Source organism: Notolabrus celidotus, chromosome 12 (genome assembly GCF_009762535.1).
Source record: "Notolabrus celidotus isolate fNotCel1 chromosome 12, fNotCel1.pri, whole genome shotgun sequence".
Lineage (NCBI taxonomy): Eukaryota > Metazoa > Chordata > Actinopteri > Labriformes > Labridae > Notolabrus > Notolabrus celidotus.
In genome coordinates, this window is record NC_048283.1 from 15,001,993 (window position 1) to 15,016,925 (window position 14,933).

Genomic DNA, 14,933 nt, shown 5'->3' on the forward strand with positions numbered 1-14,933 from the left:
TCAGTGTAGAAGGTAAGTAAAGAGGACAATGGTGTTAACAAGGTTTAGCAGATTATGAGGAAGTTAGGGAGCAAACTGATGGAAAGAGCATTTAACATGAAAACTTGAAAAAACTACAACAGGAGGAGGTCACATTGAGTTAAAGAATTTTGGGAAATACATTCAAGCGTCTTTTTCTGAGGAGTAAAAGAGAAGATTGATACTACTCTCTCTCTTTTCTGAGCGCTGGTAGGAGGACATGGTTAGCTTAGCTTTGCATAAACAATGGGAGCAAGTATAAACAACTTGCCTGGGTTGAAATAGACCTTCTAGCTAGGGTTGCAAAATTCCAGGAATTTTCAAACTTGGAAACTTTCCATGGGAATAAACAGGAATTTAAGGGAATAAATGGGAATAAACCAGGAATTTACTAAATTGAAGGTTGGAAGGATTTTTTTTGCTTCATTCTAGCTTTTTATGTACTATCATTGTAATTTCATCATCATTATTATTATTTTCAATGTCAGCTGTCGTCTCTGATGAACTTTTTTTTTCCTACATATATTCTTGTTGAATTCTTGTACTGTACACCTTCTTGTTTGCTGCTGCAACTCCATGAATTTCCCCATTGTGGGACGAATAAAGGAGTATCTTATCTTATCTTATTTATTTTAAGGTTTTGTCTAGAACTTTCTGAAAATGTACAATTTAAGCGTTACTCCTATTTATTTATTTATTTTTTACTTTTTCTGTCTGTGTTTTATATGTGTAATATTCTGCCAATATATGGGGGTGGGGGTTGTTGTGTGTTTTCTGTAAATTTTGATACATTCTGTAAATACCCTTAAAAAATTTGAAAATCAATAAAACGTATGTTTAATGAAAAAAAATATGAAGGTTGGCTCTTAATAGGGAAATCAAATAAAGTTGGGGAAAATATATTTTAGCATAATCCTGACTAAAACAACCAGATTTCATGCAAGTACAGTTGAATAGCTCTGCTATTCCTCAATAACATGCACATAGCACACTGCTTACTGCAGGGCTATAGAGACCACGCCCCCTACATGCACTTTTTATTTGCATGTTGAATGGGACTTTTTTGGAGGATTTTTTGGGGACTTTTTGGGGATTGGGATTGGGTCGGGGGGATGAGTAATATTTAACTCAGCATTCATGTTTTTGTGATTCAATGAAATAATTGATTGTTCAATAAAATATTTAACACTTGATAAAGTTCTACTTACAAATAAATTTGTTTTAATTGTATTATTTTGGATGGATGTATGCTTATAACAAAACAAATAATTATGCTTGGATATGATACCTTTCCATTAAATTCCCATAAATTCAAATAATTTCCAATTTTTTGGAATATTTCCAAAATTCCAAAGTTGTCTGCAAGCATACTTCGGTATTGTCTATGTGTGGTTCACTGGTGCCATGTCTGTGCGCCTCTATCCAGCTACTGACGCAGGAGACGTAATGACATGAAACAAGAGAGGTCTATGTCAGAAAGCGCCCTCTACTAATAAGAGAAGGGTATCCCGATTGATTTTTCATCTCCCACACCGATTTTCAACTTGTTTATGATGTACCGTTACATTCCTAGAGATATAAGCTTGACAGAGCCGGGCTTGTTGTTGCCCCTGTGCTTATGTCAATAGCCCCCCAAATCCAGCTACTGCACCACACAGAAAACATAGGTGTGGTGGATCTTCACATCTAAATTGAAAGTTAACACATCAATACCATTTGTAGTTAAAGCAACACTACATTGCTATAATATGACCAGATTCATGTTCCTAAAAGATCCTTTGTCTCCTTGTGTGTGTTTTTTCAAGCAGCTTTTCAACTTTTACGTCTGTGTTCTCTCTGAAGCAACGTACCTGTATAGCTTCCTTGTTCCTGCCCGGTGTGCCACCCTTATGGGAGGAGGCCACGTGAGCCAAATACTGGATGACTTTCTTTGTGTTCTCTGTTTTCCCAGCTCCAGACTCGCCTCTGAAATACACACAAACACACAACATTGATATATTCCCTTTTTTTCCCCAACTAAACAGTCCTTCCCAAACACATGTGGGCCAAATTGTCAACGGTACATAAAAAGCGGTTTAAAGAGAGGAACCCACAGGAAAGAGTGACCAAACCCACATTCATCACACCAATAAAATCAAGCCCATGCAGAGCGCTCAAAGCCGCAGGTCTAAACAGAAAGCAGGTGTAGAGGATACAGGCGGTGTCAGAGCTGTTGTTTTTGGAGGAGAATGAAGAGGAATGGAGTAAAAATAGCAGCTGTAAAAGATCTAAAAGAAGAAGACGCCTCATCCCAAATACTCTGATTTAAGAAGATTCTTGACAATGACAGGAAATGTCTGGCAGGAAGACAAGATGACAGGGAGTGATGGCAGACCCTCAGGCAAGCAGGTAGGGTTTAAAAAGCAAGGCAGCAAACAGTCAGGAGGATGCAATCACATCACAGGTCTGACTCTTTAATAAGATGTGATTTTTCTGCTCGGATTCTTCAATGTGTTTGATAATGGCCCATGACAAACATCAGTGGGAACACTGGCATTAACTCTTTAACTTTTATTTTTAACTTGATTTTTTAACCTTTAAAAAATGTTTTGTATACACAACTGACAGAAATCTGAATTTAATCACAGCAATTTGCTTAATTTAACACATTAAAGCAACATGCATTTGCTTGCAGGCTCCCAAACACACTAAAGAAGACACAAAAATCATGCACACACTCCAACAGAGCCTCACGGCAAATAACAGTCACACACAGACACATTGGCATCCCACAGAAGGCTACTCACGTGCAAAGGATTGACTGATCTTCTCTGTCTGTGGAAGAAAAATGAGCACATAGACAAATTAGTGATGGACTGTAAATCTCTCACACAATGTATGACAGACAATACAGATGAGTTCTTCAGACAGACAGAGCTATCCATCAATGCATCTACTATTGACGACTACGCTGACTGCAGTGTTTACCTCACAAGATCCCTTCAGGCTTTAAGAACTAGCTTTAAAGTACTTGGCGACCTTATATGGCAATGTTTATTTTTATTGTTTTATCCATCTTAGACGAGTGGACAAATTCACTTCACTCTACAGACAACTGCGTACACTCTGCAGAGGGTGAACGGTATATGCAGTAATTTGGTTGGTTATGACGTATTTTAAATGTCTTTTGAAAGATTGAAAACGTCTTTCCTTACGGTCCACCAAGCTTTTTTCAAATATGCTACGTGATAAAAAACAATCTGTCCCTCCATGTGGATCACTTGTTGCGGTGAAAAAAGAATTACTGGCAAGAAGTCCAAAATAAGAGTTGTGTTTTTATGGAAACTTTTGGAAACATACTGTTCATGAAGGAGAGATATTATTGATCTGTGTGAAACTCTGGAGATACTCTGACACACTCAGTTTTAGACTTTATAAAGATGCAGTGTCAGAGGCTTCAGAGGTTAGAGGTCAGGGGTGAGTATTGGCAAGAACCTCACAATACGATACGCATCACGATACTTGGGTCACGATACGATAGTATCACAATATATCTCGATATCACAATATTGTGATATATTGCGATATTCTACGCAGTAAACTAAGAAAAAATTGAGATGGTGTATGTAAATCACACAATATTACTCAAAATTGAAAGGACAAATTAAGTCAAAACTATTTGATTGAAAACAACTTTTCCACTTTATTGTTTTTGAAATACTGAAGTTGTATTTTAGTAAAATGTGAATTTTTATTATTACAAAAAATCGATATATATATATTACTGTCTACCAAGCTTTTTTCAATAAAAATGTTAAGTGATGAAAAAACAATCTAAAAGAGTTGCTGGCAAAAAGTCTAAAATAAGAGTTGTGTTTTTATGAAAACTTTAGGAAACATACTGTTCATGAAGGAGATATATTTGCTCTGTGTGAAACTCTGGAGACACTGACACACTCAGTTTTAGACTTTATAAAGATGCAGTGTCAGAGGCTTCAGAGGTTAGAGGTTATATAATTTTGGCACTAGGTTAAACATGAGGTTAAATCAACGACTGGCAAGACATCAGAATCAACATCAAACAGCTACAAGGATCACAACCCTCTTTGAAAGGCCACATATGTTGACACATGATTCCTTAAAAAAAAACAGTACTGAATGGGAGCGCTCTATGCTACTGGTTAGGTCATGTTACCGTACAGCAAGCCTCCACCCCAACTAACTAGAGCCTCCACTGGGACTCCCACTTCATGTCTTCATGGTTAAATTTGTACAAATGGACTCAAACACAGCCCTCTGTGAGCATAGCAGTCCCTCCTTCAGTAGTCTGCAGTGTGCAGAGAAGCAGGTCACCAGCTGAACTGGTCTCTCTCTGCAGGCTGCTAAACCACACAACACTGCTTTTCAACCATTGGACATTGTTTGCAACTTATATGGCTTTAAAGGTTCCCACATGTTGAGTCTGGAAGAATTCATACTGGTCCTACAGGTTTAAATCACTGTGGAAACACACCTACAACAAACCCTGAGGGGGGGTGGAGGGGGGTGACAAATACATAGACACAGCCTCATCTGTCCTTTCCTGTTATCTCATGACGGCTCCCTGAGGCAGAGACGTTGCTCAATCGTGCCTTAACGGCTTTTCAAGCGATTGGTGGGAATTCTCTCTGTTGGTCTCATGAACTCATCATGACGGGTAGGGCCTTTAAAAAAAATGCCTGTCATGCACTCTAGTCAGGACTATAATATGTGGTTACTATCACCACCACAACAAATACACTATATCACTGAAACTATTTGTAACAAGAACAGCCACGCCTTAAAAAGAAATCTGTTACACAAAATACTGAGCTGCCTGTTTGTTTTCCCTTTTAAGGTTTTTGATAACAGTCACGAGTCGGCATGCAACACCACACCTTCACGTTAGCATTTACTGTGTGGCTCAGTGAGCAAAGATCACAGACCAGATAGAAGTTCCAGCTGAGCTGATAGCAGGTTGTATGCAGCATGCTGCAGTGTCAGAGGTAGTCCAGGGTCTGAGGTTGCAGATAGTGTTGATTACCTTGTAACATGCTGCGATAGGCTGCCTCTGATATGGCGTAGATGTGCGGGGGCATCTCGTGACGTTTTTTGCCACGGTACATCTCCACGATGGACTCTGTGTAGATGGGCAGGTTCTTGTAAGGATTCACCACGACACAGAACAGCCCTGAATATGTCTGTACAAACACACAGGAGAGAGATTCACATTAAGCTCTTCTTAAAGGTGAAGTTCTCATAAAGCAAATTCACTTAAAATTTCAGCTTGACAATCAGCACTCTGTGCACGTGTTTGCTTAAGTGCTTGGTCCTAAATTTAAAGCTGGACTGTAGCTGTGGGGGCCTGACTTCTCTTGCTTGATAACTGCAGATGAAGCACATTCTCAATAAACTATAGCTTCAGCTAAGCCAGAAAAGATGTTAAGCACAGCGCTGTTGTTCAAGTGCTTTGATATACTGAGCCATTTAATAATTTCCTCCTCTCTTATGTAATTTATGGAGATGCAATGAAACAAAAAACCTAACCTGAACATTCACATGATAATAATAAAATAAACTGATTTCAGTCAAACAAACAATAAGTCATCAGGTGTGAAACTAAACAATGTGGCACATACATGACATCCTGTATATGGCATCAAATTATAAATAAATGAAATCACAATATAATAGGCTGTTCTTAAAAGACTCCACAGCTCCTCGTAGTAGATTTAAAACATATTTATATACACATTTATTCAGAAAGGAGAATTTATAAATGCAGCTAGTTATCATATTTTCTGTTCAGTGTCCATCCACACCCAGACATGAGTGCTGTAACAATACATTCTAACTGTGGGGAAAGCCATGAATGATATTCAGCCCACTTTATCTTATCTTGAATTGTAATACGCCTCGAAAAGCTATTCCAACTATTTCTGCCCGCTCCTCTCTCCTACTCTTAATCTGCCCTCTCAGCTTCATCCCATCTCAGTCATTGCACCACTGACAGCTCAACCACCTTTTATTGCCTGTTTATCATTCATTAATCACACATAAAGCACCAGGTATGCTTCCTGGATATGCCACTTATCATTGGTTTACGTCATAGATTTCATTCCTATCTGTTCTTTCCAACTCACATTTTTTTTCTACAGGAGAAACTAGAGAAGCCTCCCACTGCCACCACTCACACATGAATACCTCTGTAAACTGACTCCTCACCTCTTTCCAACCTGTATCAGTTACACAGGAGATGCAGGTGAGCTAACTGCTAATACATGCATGTTCAAAACATCACACACTGAACTGTTTCAGTGTGTTCATTCAAAGGTTTAGGCTGTTCCCTGTTTAGTGCACTCACATAGATCAGGCCGGAGTAGTATCTCTCTCTCAGGTTGTGCAGCACAGAGGCTTCGTTGAGGCAGGTGAGGTCGGCCATGTCCTCCACTTTACTGAAACGTGGGGGGTTCATCCGTTGAATCTCCTCCCTGGACAGGGTGACCCGCCGCTGGCTCTCCGTGAGCTCGACCTCCACCTCATCGCCGCGCTCTTCACGAATACTGGCCGACTGCGGAGAGAAGAAGATGGAGGTTCAAGCAAAGAAACTGGGGTAGATAAAGGTGGAGGGAGTTTGTGTTTGTTGGCAAAATCTTAACTTGTTGGAGGTATTAGGATGTTACACAAGGGCGGGGAAGGAAACAGCATGATATCATAATATTTGGTTGGGCAATGTTGTATTTGTTTTGTACTATACAACACGATACACTGATGCAAGTTTCAACCTTAAATAATAAAATAATTCAGGTAATACTTTGAACACAAATAAAATATTTTGTTACTATAATGACAAAGGCAATTGGAAGGAACTGAGTTAAATCCAAGTGGCAACCTCCGGTCTAAAAATATGAGTCCAATGCGGAAGTGCTAAAAACTGCAGTTCCTTGAGGATCCGCTTGAGGCTGGCTCCGGAAGTACCAGAAACCACAAACACAGCAATTCATAAAAGACAATCTTTACAGCAGAAATAAACATGTTTACAGCCTGGTACAAAAGACGAGTGTAGTCTGGATAGCTCATTTCTCTATCGGCACACACTGTGAGGGGGGTGAATTTTTTTCAAACGCGGCAATTTTGAAGATATTGAGATTACGAGTCTTCCAATGAGAGGCACAGCTGACTTGATTGACAGGCGGGAACACTGTAGCTGTTGGCTAGGAGGCTCAAAGCCTGCCTCTTTACGTCACAATCACTCGACAGCAGCAATATGGTTGCTGCCGCCGATTGGCCTCTAAACAGCGCTTCAGAAACAGATGGGTGACGTCATGGATACTACATCCATTATTGTTTCTGAAGCGCTGTTTTGAACTCAATCGTCGGCAGGAGCCATAGTGGTAATGCTGAACTCAACCTAGCTTAGTGTGAGGTAAAGAGACGGGCTTTGAGCCTCCTCGTCAACAGCTTTGTGTTCCCGCCTGTCAGTCAGGTCAGTCATGTCCTTATTTGGACAAAACTCAAAATCTTAATATCTTCTGAACCGTTACATTAGAAAAAAAAATCACCCCCGTACAGTGAGCCGATAGAGAAATGAGCAATCCAGACCCAAGCCCTTTTTTTAACCAGGCTGTAAACATGTTTATTAATGCTGCAAAGATCGTCTTTTTTGAATTGGTGTCTATGTGATTTCCGGTGTTTCTGCAGCCAGCCTCAAACGGATTCTCAATGAATTGCAGTTTATAAAACTTCCACAAGGGCTTCATAGTTTGAGACCGGAGGTTGCTGCTTGATTAAAACAAAGATTGTGACAGGCTCTTAAAGGTACAGTGTGCAGAAGTGGCAATAGTTAGCAATATCTAGCAGTCAGGTTATAGACTGAAACGCTCCCTTGCTCACTCCTCTCGTTGGTGAAGCAACGGTGGCCTTTGAGGTCAAAAAGCTCCTGTGATGCATGGTTAGCATGATCCTGTACTTGTCGAATTATAACCATTTAAAATATCTCTCAAGAGGCATCAATTTAGCCTGATGGTTACATACAATGTGCCCCATGTATAGAGGCTGCACTCCTTAAGGCAGGCAGCCAAGGTTTTAATTCAACCTGTGACCCTTTGCAACATGTCATTCCCCAATCTCCTACCTTTTCCACTGTCTTATCCACTCAATAAAGGCATAAAAGCCCCAAAATAAACTAAGGGGGAAAAAATGTCTATCAATACAAATTACTTTATACACAATCAATTTCTTCTTCTTCATCTTCAACATCTTCTTCAACTTTTTCTTAATTTATTCTATTTTAGGTTGTTTTTATGTAAGGCACTTTGTGTTACAATGCCATTGTATAAAAAGCGCTTTATAAAAAAAGTCTGATTTGAGTGATTGGTTGATTAACACATATAACAATCTAGTTTAGTCCACAAAATGTACAGTACAAGGAGCTGGTCTACATTTAAGAGGCAGAAGTATTGAAAATATGTGAGTGAAATGTTTAGAGAATCTCAGCAAGCTCTTGAGTCAGAGTGTTCATTGTTTCTGACAGCAGACAAGAATAGCTGCTGACTGAAAATGGAGGAGGGGAGCTGTCTTGTCATGCTGCTGGACAGGAAGTGGTGAACTCTGGGTCTTACCAGGTCACAGAACTCAGCTCTGCTTCACTCTCTCTGCTCCTTGACACGCACAACACAGAAAATATGTTTGTGTCTGTGTCTGCGTGTGTGGGTGTGTATTAGTCACACACTGATTTGCATGCTCGGAATATTAAATTAGAAGAAATCAGTGTGTCTCCCTGTGTTGTATTATGAATGTGTATATATATGTGTGTATTTGTCCAAAAGTGCTGTTCTCTGATCATGAGTGTAAAATGAAGTCAGTGTCTCTACAACGGCCTCTTTAACATTAGGAGGCTGAAGGAGAGTATTGTTCTATTCATAGAGCGCTCTATGAAAGCAGTCCAACAGAGAGGGAGAGACTCAGAGATAGGACATTGAATTCATATGTCACATCCTACAGTGTTCTGAGCACCAATGAAAACGGATGAATCTGCTTTTTACAGAAACCAAGGATAAGTGGAACAAATTCATATTATGACATGAGCCTTATGATCTTCATTAGGCCTGAATATATCAAATTGTATTAAAAGATTATAATAGGGGACAGCAAGTGTGGGAAAAAAAAAGCAGTCATGGGGACATGAACCTCATAAAGTATCATAGCCACACATAAAAAACTCCACTCACACCCTACGCTGCTTTGCCTTACCTGTTTGACACACCTTTTTAAAGGCTCACAATTGAAGCTAATTATTTACCACAGGGATTAATACTGAGATAATAGTGGGGAGTGTGAATGTGAAAACAGAGTTGTAAACATACATTTAGTCCTAAAATTGAACATGTGTAAGCTCTTCACATCCAGTGTGTTTTCAGTGCTTGCTGTATAAACAAATGTCAACAGTTTGTGTCAACAGTTTCCGCTCACCTCAAAGCCGTTCTTCTCTGACGGCACCCATACCAGCCTCTTTGCAGCCCAGTCAGCCTGGCTCGCAGCAGAGAACACCGAGTTGGAGGTGGGAGATCCAGGTCCGGGCCCCGCCCCTGATGTCAGGTAGCGGGTAATATCATTGGCAACGCCCCCCACTGGCTTGGTCATGGTTGCACTGGCACTGAGAGAGGAAAGAACGGGAGACAAGAAAGACAAGGGGACAATAAAGTGAGGCGATTACAAACTGGAGCACTGAGGAGGATGTAAAGGAGTGTTTGACAGTGACACTGATGTGATTCTGTGTCAAGACACACACACACACACACACACACACACACACACACACACACACACACACACACACACACACACACACACGTACACTGCATGTGCGCCCACCCACTACAAAAAAAGAAGAGCAGTAACAGCACGCAAGACGCATGCAGGCTACATCTCGCTAAGATTGGGTCAGGGATGGCCTAATTGAAAGACACATCAAATGAAGGAGAAGTAAAAGGAGGAAGAATGACGGGGAGATCAGTGGGTGGGGGGTGGAGGGATGGAGGGAACAGCGAGATACATCAATCGACTGAGTAAACTGACATGACAGTGAGAAGAGGAGGAAGGGGGAGGAAGAGGACATAAGGGTGGGATAGCAGAGAGGAGAGAGGATTGGCATGGACTAAGAGAAAATAAAGCATCCTTCCTTCCACTACAGGCCGCAGGACTCACTGAGCGAGCGCACCCAAAATGTAAAGAGGAGGATCCTTGTGGATGATCCTTCCTGTGAAAGACGAGGTGACAGTGGCTCCAAAGTGGTGACTACTCTAAAACGTGAAGAGCATCTCCAGTCAGAGGGACTGTGGTCACTACAGCAGGATGTGTGAGATTTGCTGTGACAGCTCAGATTTAATGTGCAGGAGTGACTGCGTGAGAAAAGTTCTCATGGTGGAGGAGGAGACACTTTAACTTTTCATTGAGGCAACAAGGGCTGACACTGTTTCAGACACGCTGGAAAGATGGGTGGACTTACCGAGATAAATCAATCAGAAAGAATGTGATTGTTAAATTTGATAACTGGCAAATAAAAAAGGAGAACTCAAGGAGATTCCAAATTTGTCTTGAGCCTGACTTACAAAAAAATGACAAACCACTAAAACATGAGAAGCTTTTGAGATGCTACCCAACAGTTTCTTCAGATAAGAACTCCTGAAGACATGGAAGAGATATCTGACACTTCTACAATCCAAAAAGGAGCAAGAGGAGTTTAAATGTCCAGGCGCTGAAGTGTTTTTCTTTATATTACATATCGATCTGTTACGCTTCGGTTCAGCTATAGAGCTGCGCCGAATGAGTAAGGCATGGAGAAATTACACACTCGAGCTGTTTGATTAACGTGTAAATAAAGCATCTAGATACTTTCTTCTCTATTGTCTGTGATAGTACACAGAAATAGTTTGGACTTCAACTCAGACAAAAGAGGGATTAAGAAGTCATCCGGCTGCACTGTTGCAGATTTGCAATAGACCAAACAATGATGAAAGAAAATAGCTGGTAGATGAATCAATTATGAAAATTAACTGCAGCAAAACTGATAAAAGCCCATGAAATGTTAACTTGAGACCATGACATTCATGGAGCCCACAGTCTTGTAAATAATAGACTAATAATAGCAACACAACAAGAAGATGACTACTGAATTAAAACATTTTTCTTTTTGGAAACAAAAACAACTCTATCATTGTTATTATTATAAAACCAAATAACTCATGAGCGTCTGCCTCCTGTTGTGTTTTTCTAGAACGGTATGAAACACTTTTGTTTAAAAGCAAAGTCAACTTTGATCAGACAGGTAAGACTATTGCATCTGCCTGTGCGGTTTCTGTGTGTGTCAACTATTAGGCGTCTCCATGCCTCAGCAGGTATGTCATCTGGCCTGATTCCTGCTGTCTCCGTTTTTTTTTCAGCTCAGTCTGTTCATGACAGGTAGCTGGTCCCCAACCCTGCCTTAACCATACCTGTTACTCCAATATGACTCTGGGTGTGGAGCGAACACGATGACAAAAGAGCTGCCACCACCCAGCCACTCAGTATGGAAACTATGTGATCCCTCAGTGGCATAAAACAGCTGTGCATCTGTTATTAATAGGCTGGTCTTAGTCTTTATTTTTCTTATTGTCCAACACATGAAAAGACCAAAGCTGGCATTGTCTGCTGCATTCAACCCTACAGGAATCTTTAACATTACAATATTTTCAGCTAAATTCTCTACATTTACATGAAGCAGTTCATCAAGAAATATGTTTTAAAAGAATTGTATTCCTTTAGAGTTATTTTAGGGGTGTCTTTTAAAATATGTTTTATTTCTTATTATCTTGACTTGTGTGTTTTTATGATCTGCCTGTTTTATTTTGCTGCCAATGTAAAGCACTTTGTAACCTGGTTTTTGCAAAGTGCTCTACAAATAGAATTATTATTAAACTATTATTATCTGTTGAGGACATGGGTTAAGGAGTATTTTCAAGTAGAGAGCCTTAGGTTTGAGTGAAGAAACTATGCTTTCTGTCCAAGGTAATAAAGATTCATATCTTCCAGAGAATCTGTGTATTTTATCAATTTTGATCAATATGGTAGTGGAGAACACATATACATGATGGCCTGGGCTGCACAGATGATATGTAAAAACACAAAATTCACTGTTCATTGTTGGTTTTGGTCTTTTTATAGATTTTGTTACCGGTAAGATAAATATAGAACACTGGCAGTCCCATCTATAAAACATTTGCAGACAGTCCTCAGAGTAATCAGAACTAATGGGATGAGAGCTAACCTTTCAAGGTTTGGACACGTACACGTTATAGTAAAAACATCTTAGTCATCATTAACCATTTTCCATTACCAGCTCTGGTTCTCATGAGCGTTTGATCTTACAACACACCCATGTTCTGAAATCACCTGTGATAGACAGAAGAAGACTGAAAACTGACACAATAGCTGCAGTGTAGGATGCTGCTGGGTCCCATCAATGTTAATGATACCCCTATAGCAAAGTCTTTACCCACACGCCCACACAAAGACAGTCAGGGACCTCACAGGTTGTCGCAGTACACTCTGGACTGACCATCTAACTCGTCCTGCAGCAGCTGGAGTTGCCAAAACCTGCCTGCTCTCCCCCATAGCAACACCCTGAACACTGAGCAGCAGCACACAGACAATACACCCAGAGTTTTGACTGAGGTCACTCACTGCAGGGGGGCACACTGCTGTGTGTGTGTGTGTGTGTGTGTGTGTGTGTGTGTGTGTGTGTGTGTGTGTGTGTGTGTGTGTGTGTGTGTGTAATTAATGTGGGTGCGTGGATGTGCGTGTGATAAACGGGGTGGGGGGAGCACAAGTGGAGACGCCTTTTTTCTTCAGCTTTCATGCAAAGTGGCATTGCATCGGTGATGATATTGTGGCAACTGCGCACTTCAGCGGACAGTAAGGAGAGGTGACATTAAGAAGCCACTAGATATGATCATTAATTACAGTGCGGCTGCAGACCAGTGTTACAGCTGCGCCGTGCCCCTTTACAAATTACCTGCATTTAGGCTGCTGTGTGGCTCCAGCACAAAACTGGCGAGGGCAACCACACCTTGAACATTAGACATGAACAATCACATGGGCCCCAGCCTTTAATTGAGTCATGCATTTGGCAGCTACGAAACTAAGCCGTTTTCACAAGGAACACATTTAATGTTCTTTTTAATCTAACGTAGATCACAGTGGGCCTAAACTCTATCATTTAATGGCTTAAGATCCCCTCATAACATGAACATTACAAAGCCATAGTTCCCGTTGCTCAGACTTTAGGTCATGTCGATATAAGCCTAAGAGAAAAGAGATGAAACCTTGTGGAAAGCCTCATGTCTCTGTGTAATGCCACTGTATTTAGACTAACCTAGCGAGGCTAGCCTGCTACACTGAAATATGATACGTTGGGGATATTACACTGGCTATTTACGAGTTGGATTAGAGTAAAGGCAATTAAATCTCTCACCTTCAGGTTCCGCTCTGAGTCGTGGATAAGGCTGTGGAGCGAGGAGAACCGGGGTGAGGCTGGTTCTTAGATATTTCCCTGCCTGATAGGTGTGTAGCCTACCGCATATGCGGCTTTTATCATTGCAGCGCTCTCTGTGTGGAGCCGCACTCACACTTCTCTCTGAGAATAAAACAGACAGAAAGCAGTGAGGGCAAGGCGGCGGCTTCACGAGAGGAGACGGACTTCCTGCTGGGAAACCAACCACGTACCAGGAGACAGTTTTCAGCCACGCATCAGAAAGAAACGACTCCAATGAAAATCTACAACCGAGGAGTGGACCCGCCTTTTCAATACAACAGGAACTGTCCGCCCCAAAGCTGGCATGAAACGGGTGCGGTGACGAATGGTGTTAAGGATAGCACAAGAAGCTCAGCCATCAGCCAATGGTAACACTGAAGGGGCGGGGTTTAGTGTGACTGACAGGTCCAAGGTCCAATCAGAGCTCTGCAGCAGGTGCCTGTGCGGCACTCTCGCGCTAAAGACGGGAGATTTGCGCGCCCTTTGTTTACCACTCTGTGGCGGCGAGCGTCTGCAGACACAGATCCTGGATCAGGTTTCTGTGGATCCCCTTCCAACACAAGCGACGTCTTGCCCAGAATAAACTGACACCAGGCGTGATTCAGATCATCCCAGAAAATCCGACTGAACCCGGCTGGCCAGGGTGCCAGGGTTTCGTGGCCGTAGGTGAATTATTACACCGGTTAAAAAGATCTCACAAGAGTCAATCTTCAGGTATGTTTTATATGATCATACAATGTCATATAGAGAAATATGACGTTAGCTTATCGGATGGACCAATTGCTCTATGGATTGGTGAAGACTGTGAGCTATTAGTCTTTTTATTATTTTTATTATAATTTGAACCATTATTATTTAAATCATTGCTTTAACATTTATTTATCTTATTTAATTTTTTATTGATCTATTTATTTCTTGTATTCATCTTATCTTGTTTAGGCTACCTTATTTTTAACTTTTCTTTCCACTATTACTTATTTGATTAATTTTACTGTATTGATTTTATTTTATTTTTTAATATTTTATTTATAACCATGCCTTTTATACTGTTTTCTGTCTCTCTGTTATTCTGTGAAGCACTTTGGGTTGCATGTTTTATGTATGAAATGTGCTATATAAATAAAGTTGAGTTCAGTGCTTCAGAGTCCTACCCAAGGTTAATAAGAAGACCTGAACTTGTGATTTAATTAATTAATTGTGATTAATTTGGTCTTATACAACTTTGTAATTGCCTGCTGACATGTTTATAGTAAAAACATCATTCACTAAATTCACTAAATATTTCAGTTTCTACTATGGGTAGTTATGACAGCGACAGTGTAGGATCAAACCTAAAAAGTTAGGTGAA

At 40.7% G+C, this 14,933-nt stretch overlaps 1 protein-coding gene across 1 annotated transcript in view; it reads right to left on the reverse strand.

Annotated features, from left to right (window-relative positions):
• The window catches only part of myh14 (myosin, heavy chain 14, non-muscle), a 39,869-nt gene extending 26,043 nt beyond the window's left edge, over window positions 1-13,826 (reverse strand). The window contains exons 1-7 of the mRNA XM_034698623.1: window positions 13,777-13,826; window positions 13,526-13,687; window positions 9,487-9,670; window positions 6,380-6,586; window positions 5,060-5,216; window positions 2,805-2,832; window positions 1,869-1,983 (exon numbers count right to left, since the gene is read on the reverse strand). Coding sequence (XP_034554514.1) covers window positions 1,869-1,983; window positions 2,805-2,832; window positions 5,060-5,216; window positions 6,380-6,586; window positions 9,487-9,657 — 678 coding nt within the window. The 5' untranslated portion in view covers window positions 9,658-9,670; window positions 13,526-13,687; window positions 13,777-13,826. The remainder of the gene's footprint in view (window positions 1-1,868; window positions 1,984-2,804; window positions 2,833-5,059; window positions 5,217-6,379; window positions 6,587-9,486; window positions 9,671-13,525; window positions 13,688-13,776) is intronic.
• Between the last annotated feature and the right edge of the window lie 1,107 nt (window positions 13,827-14,933).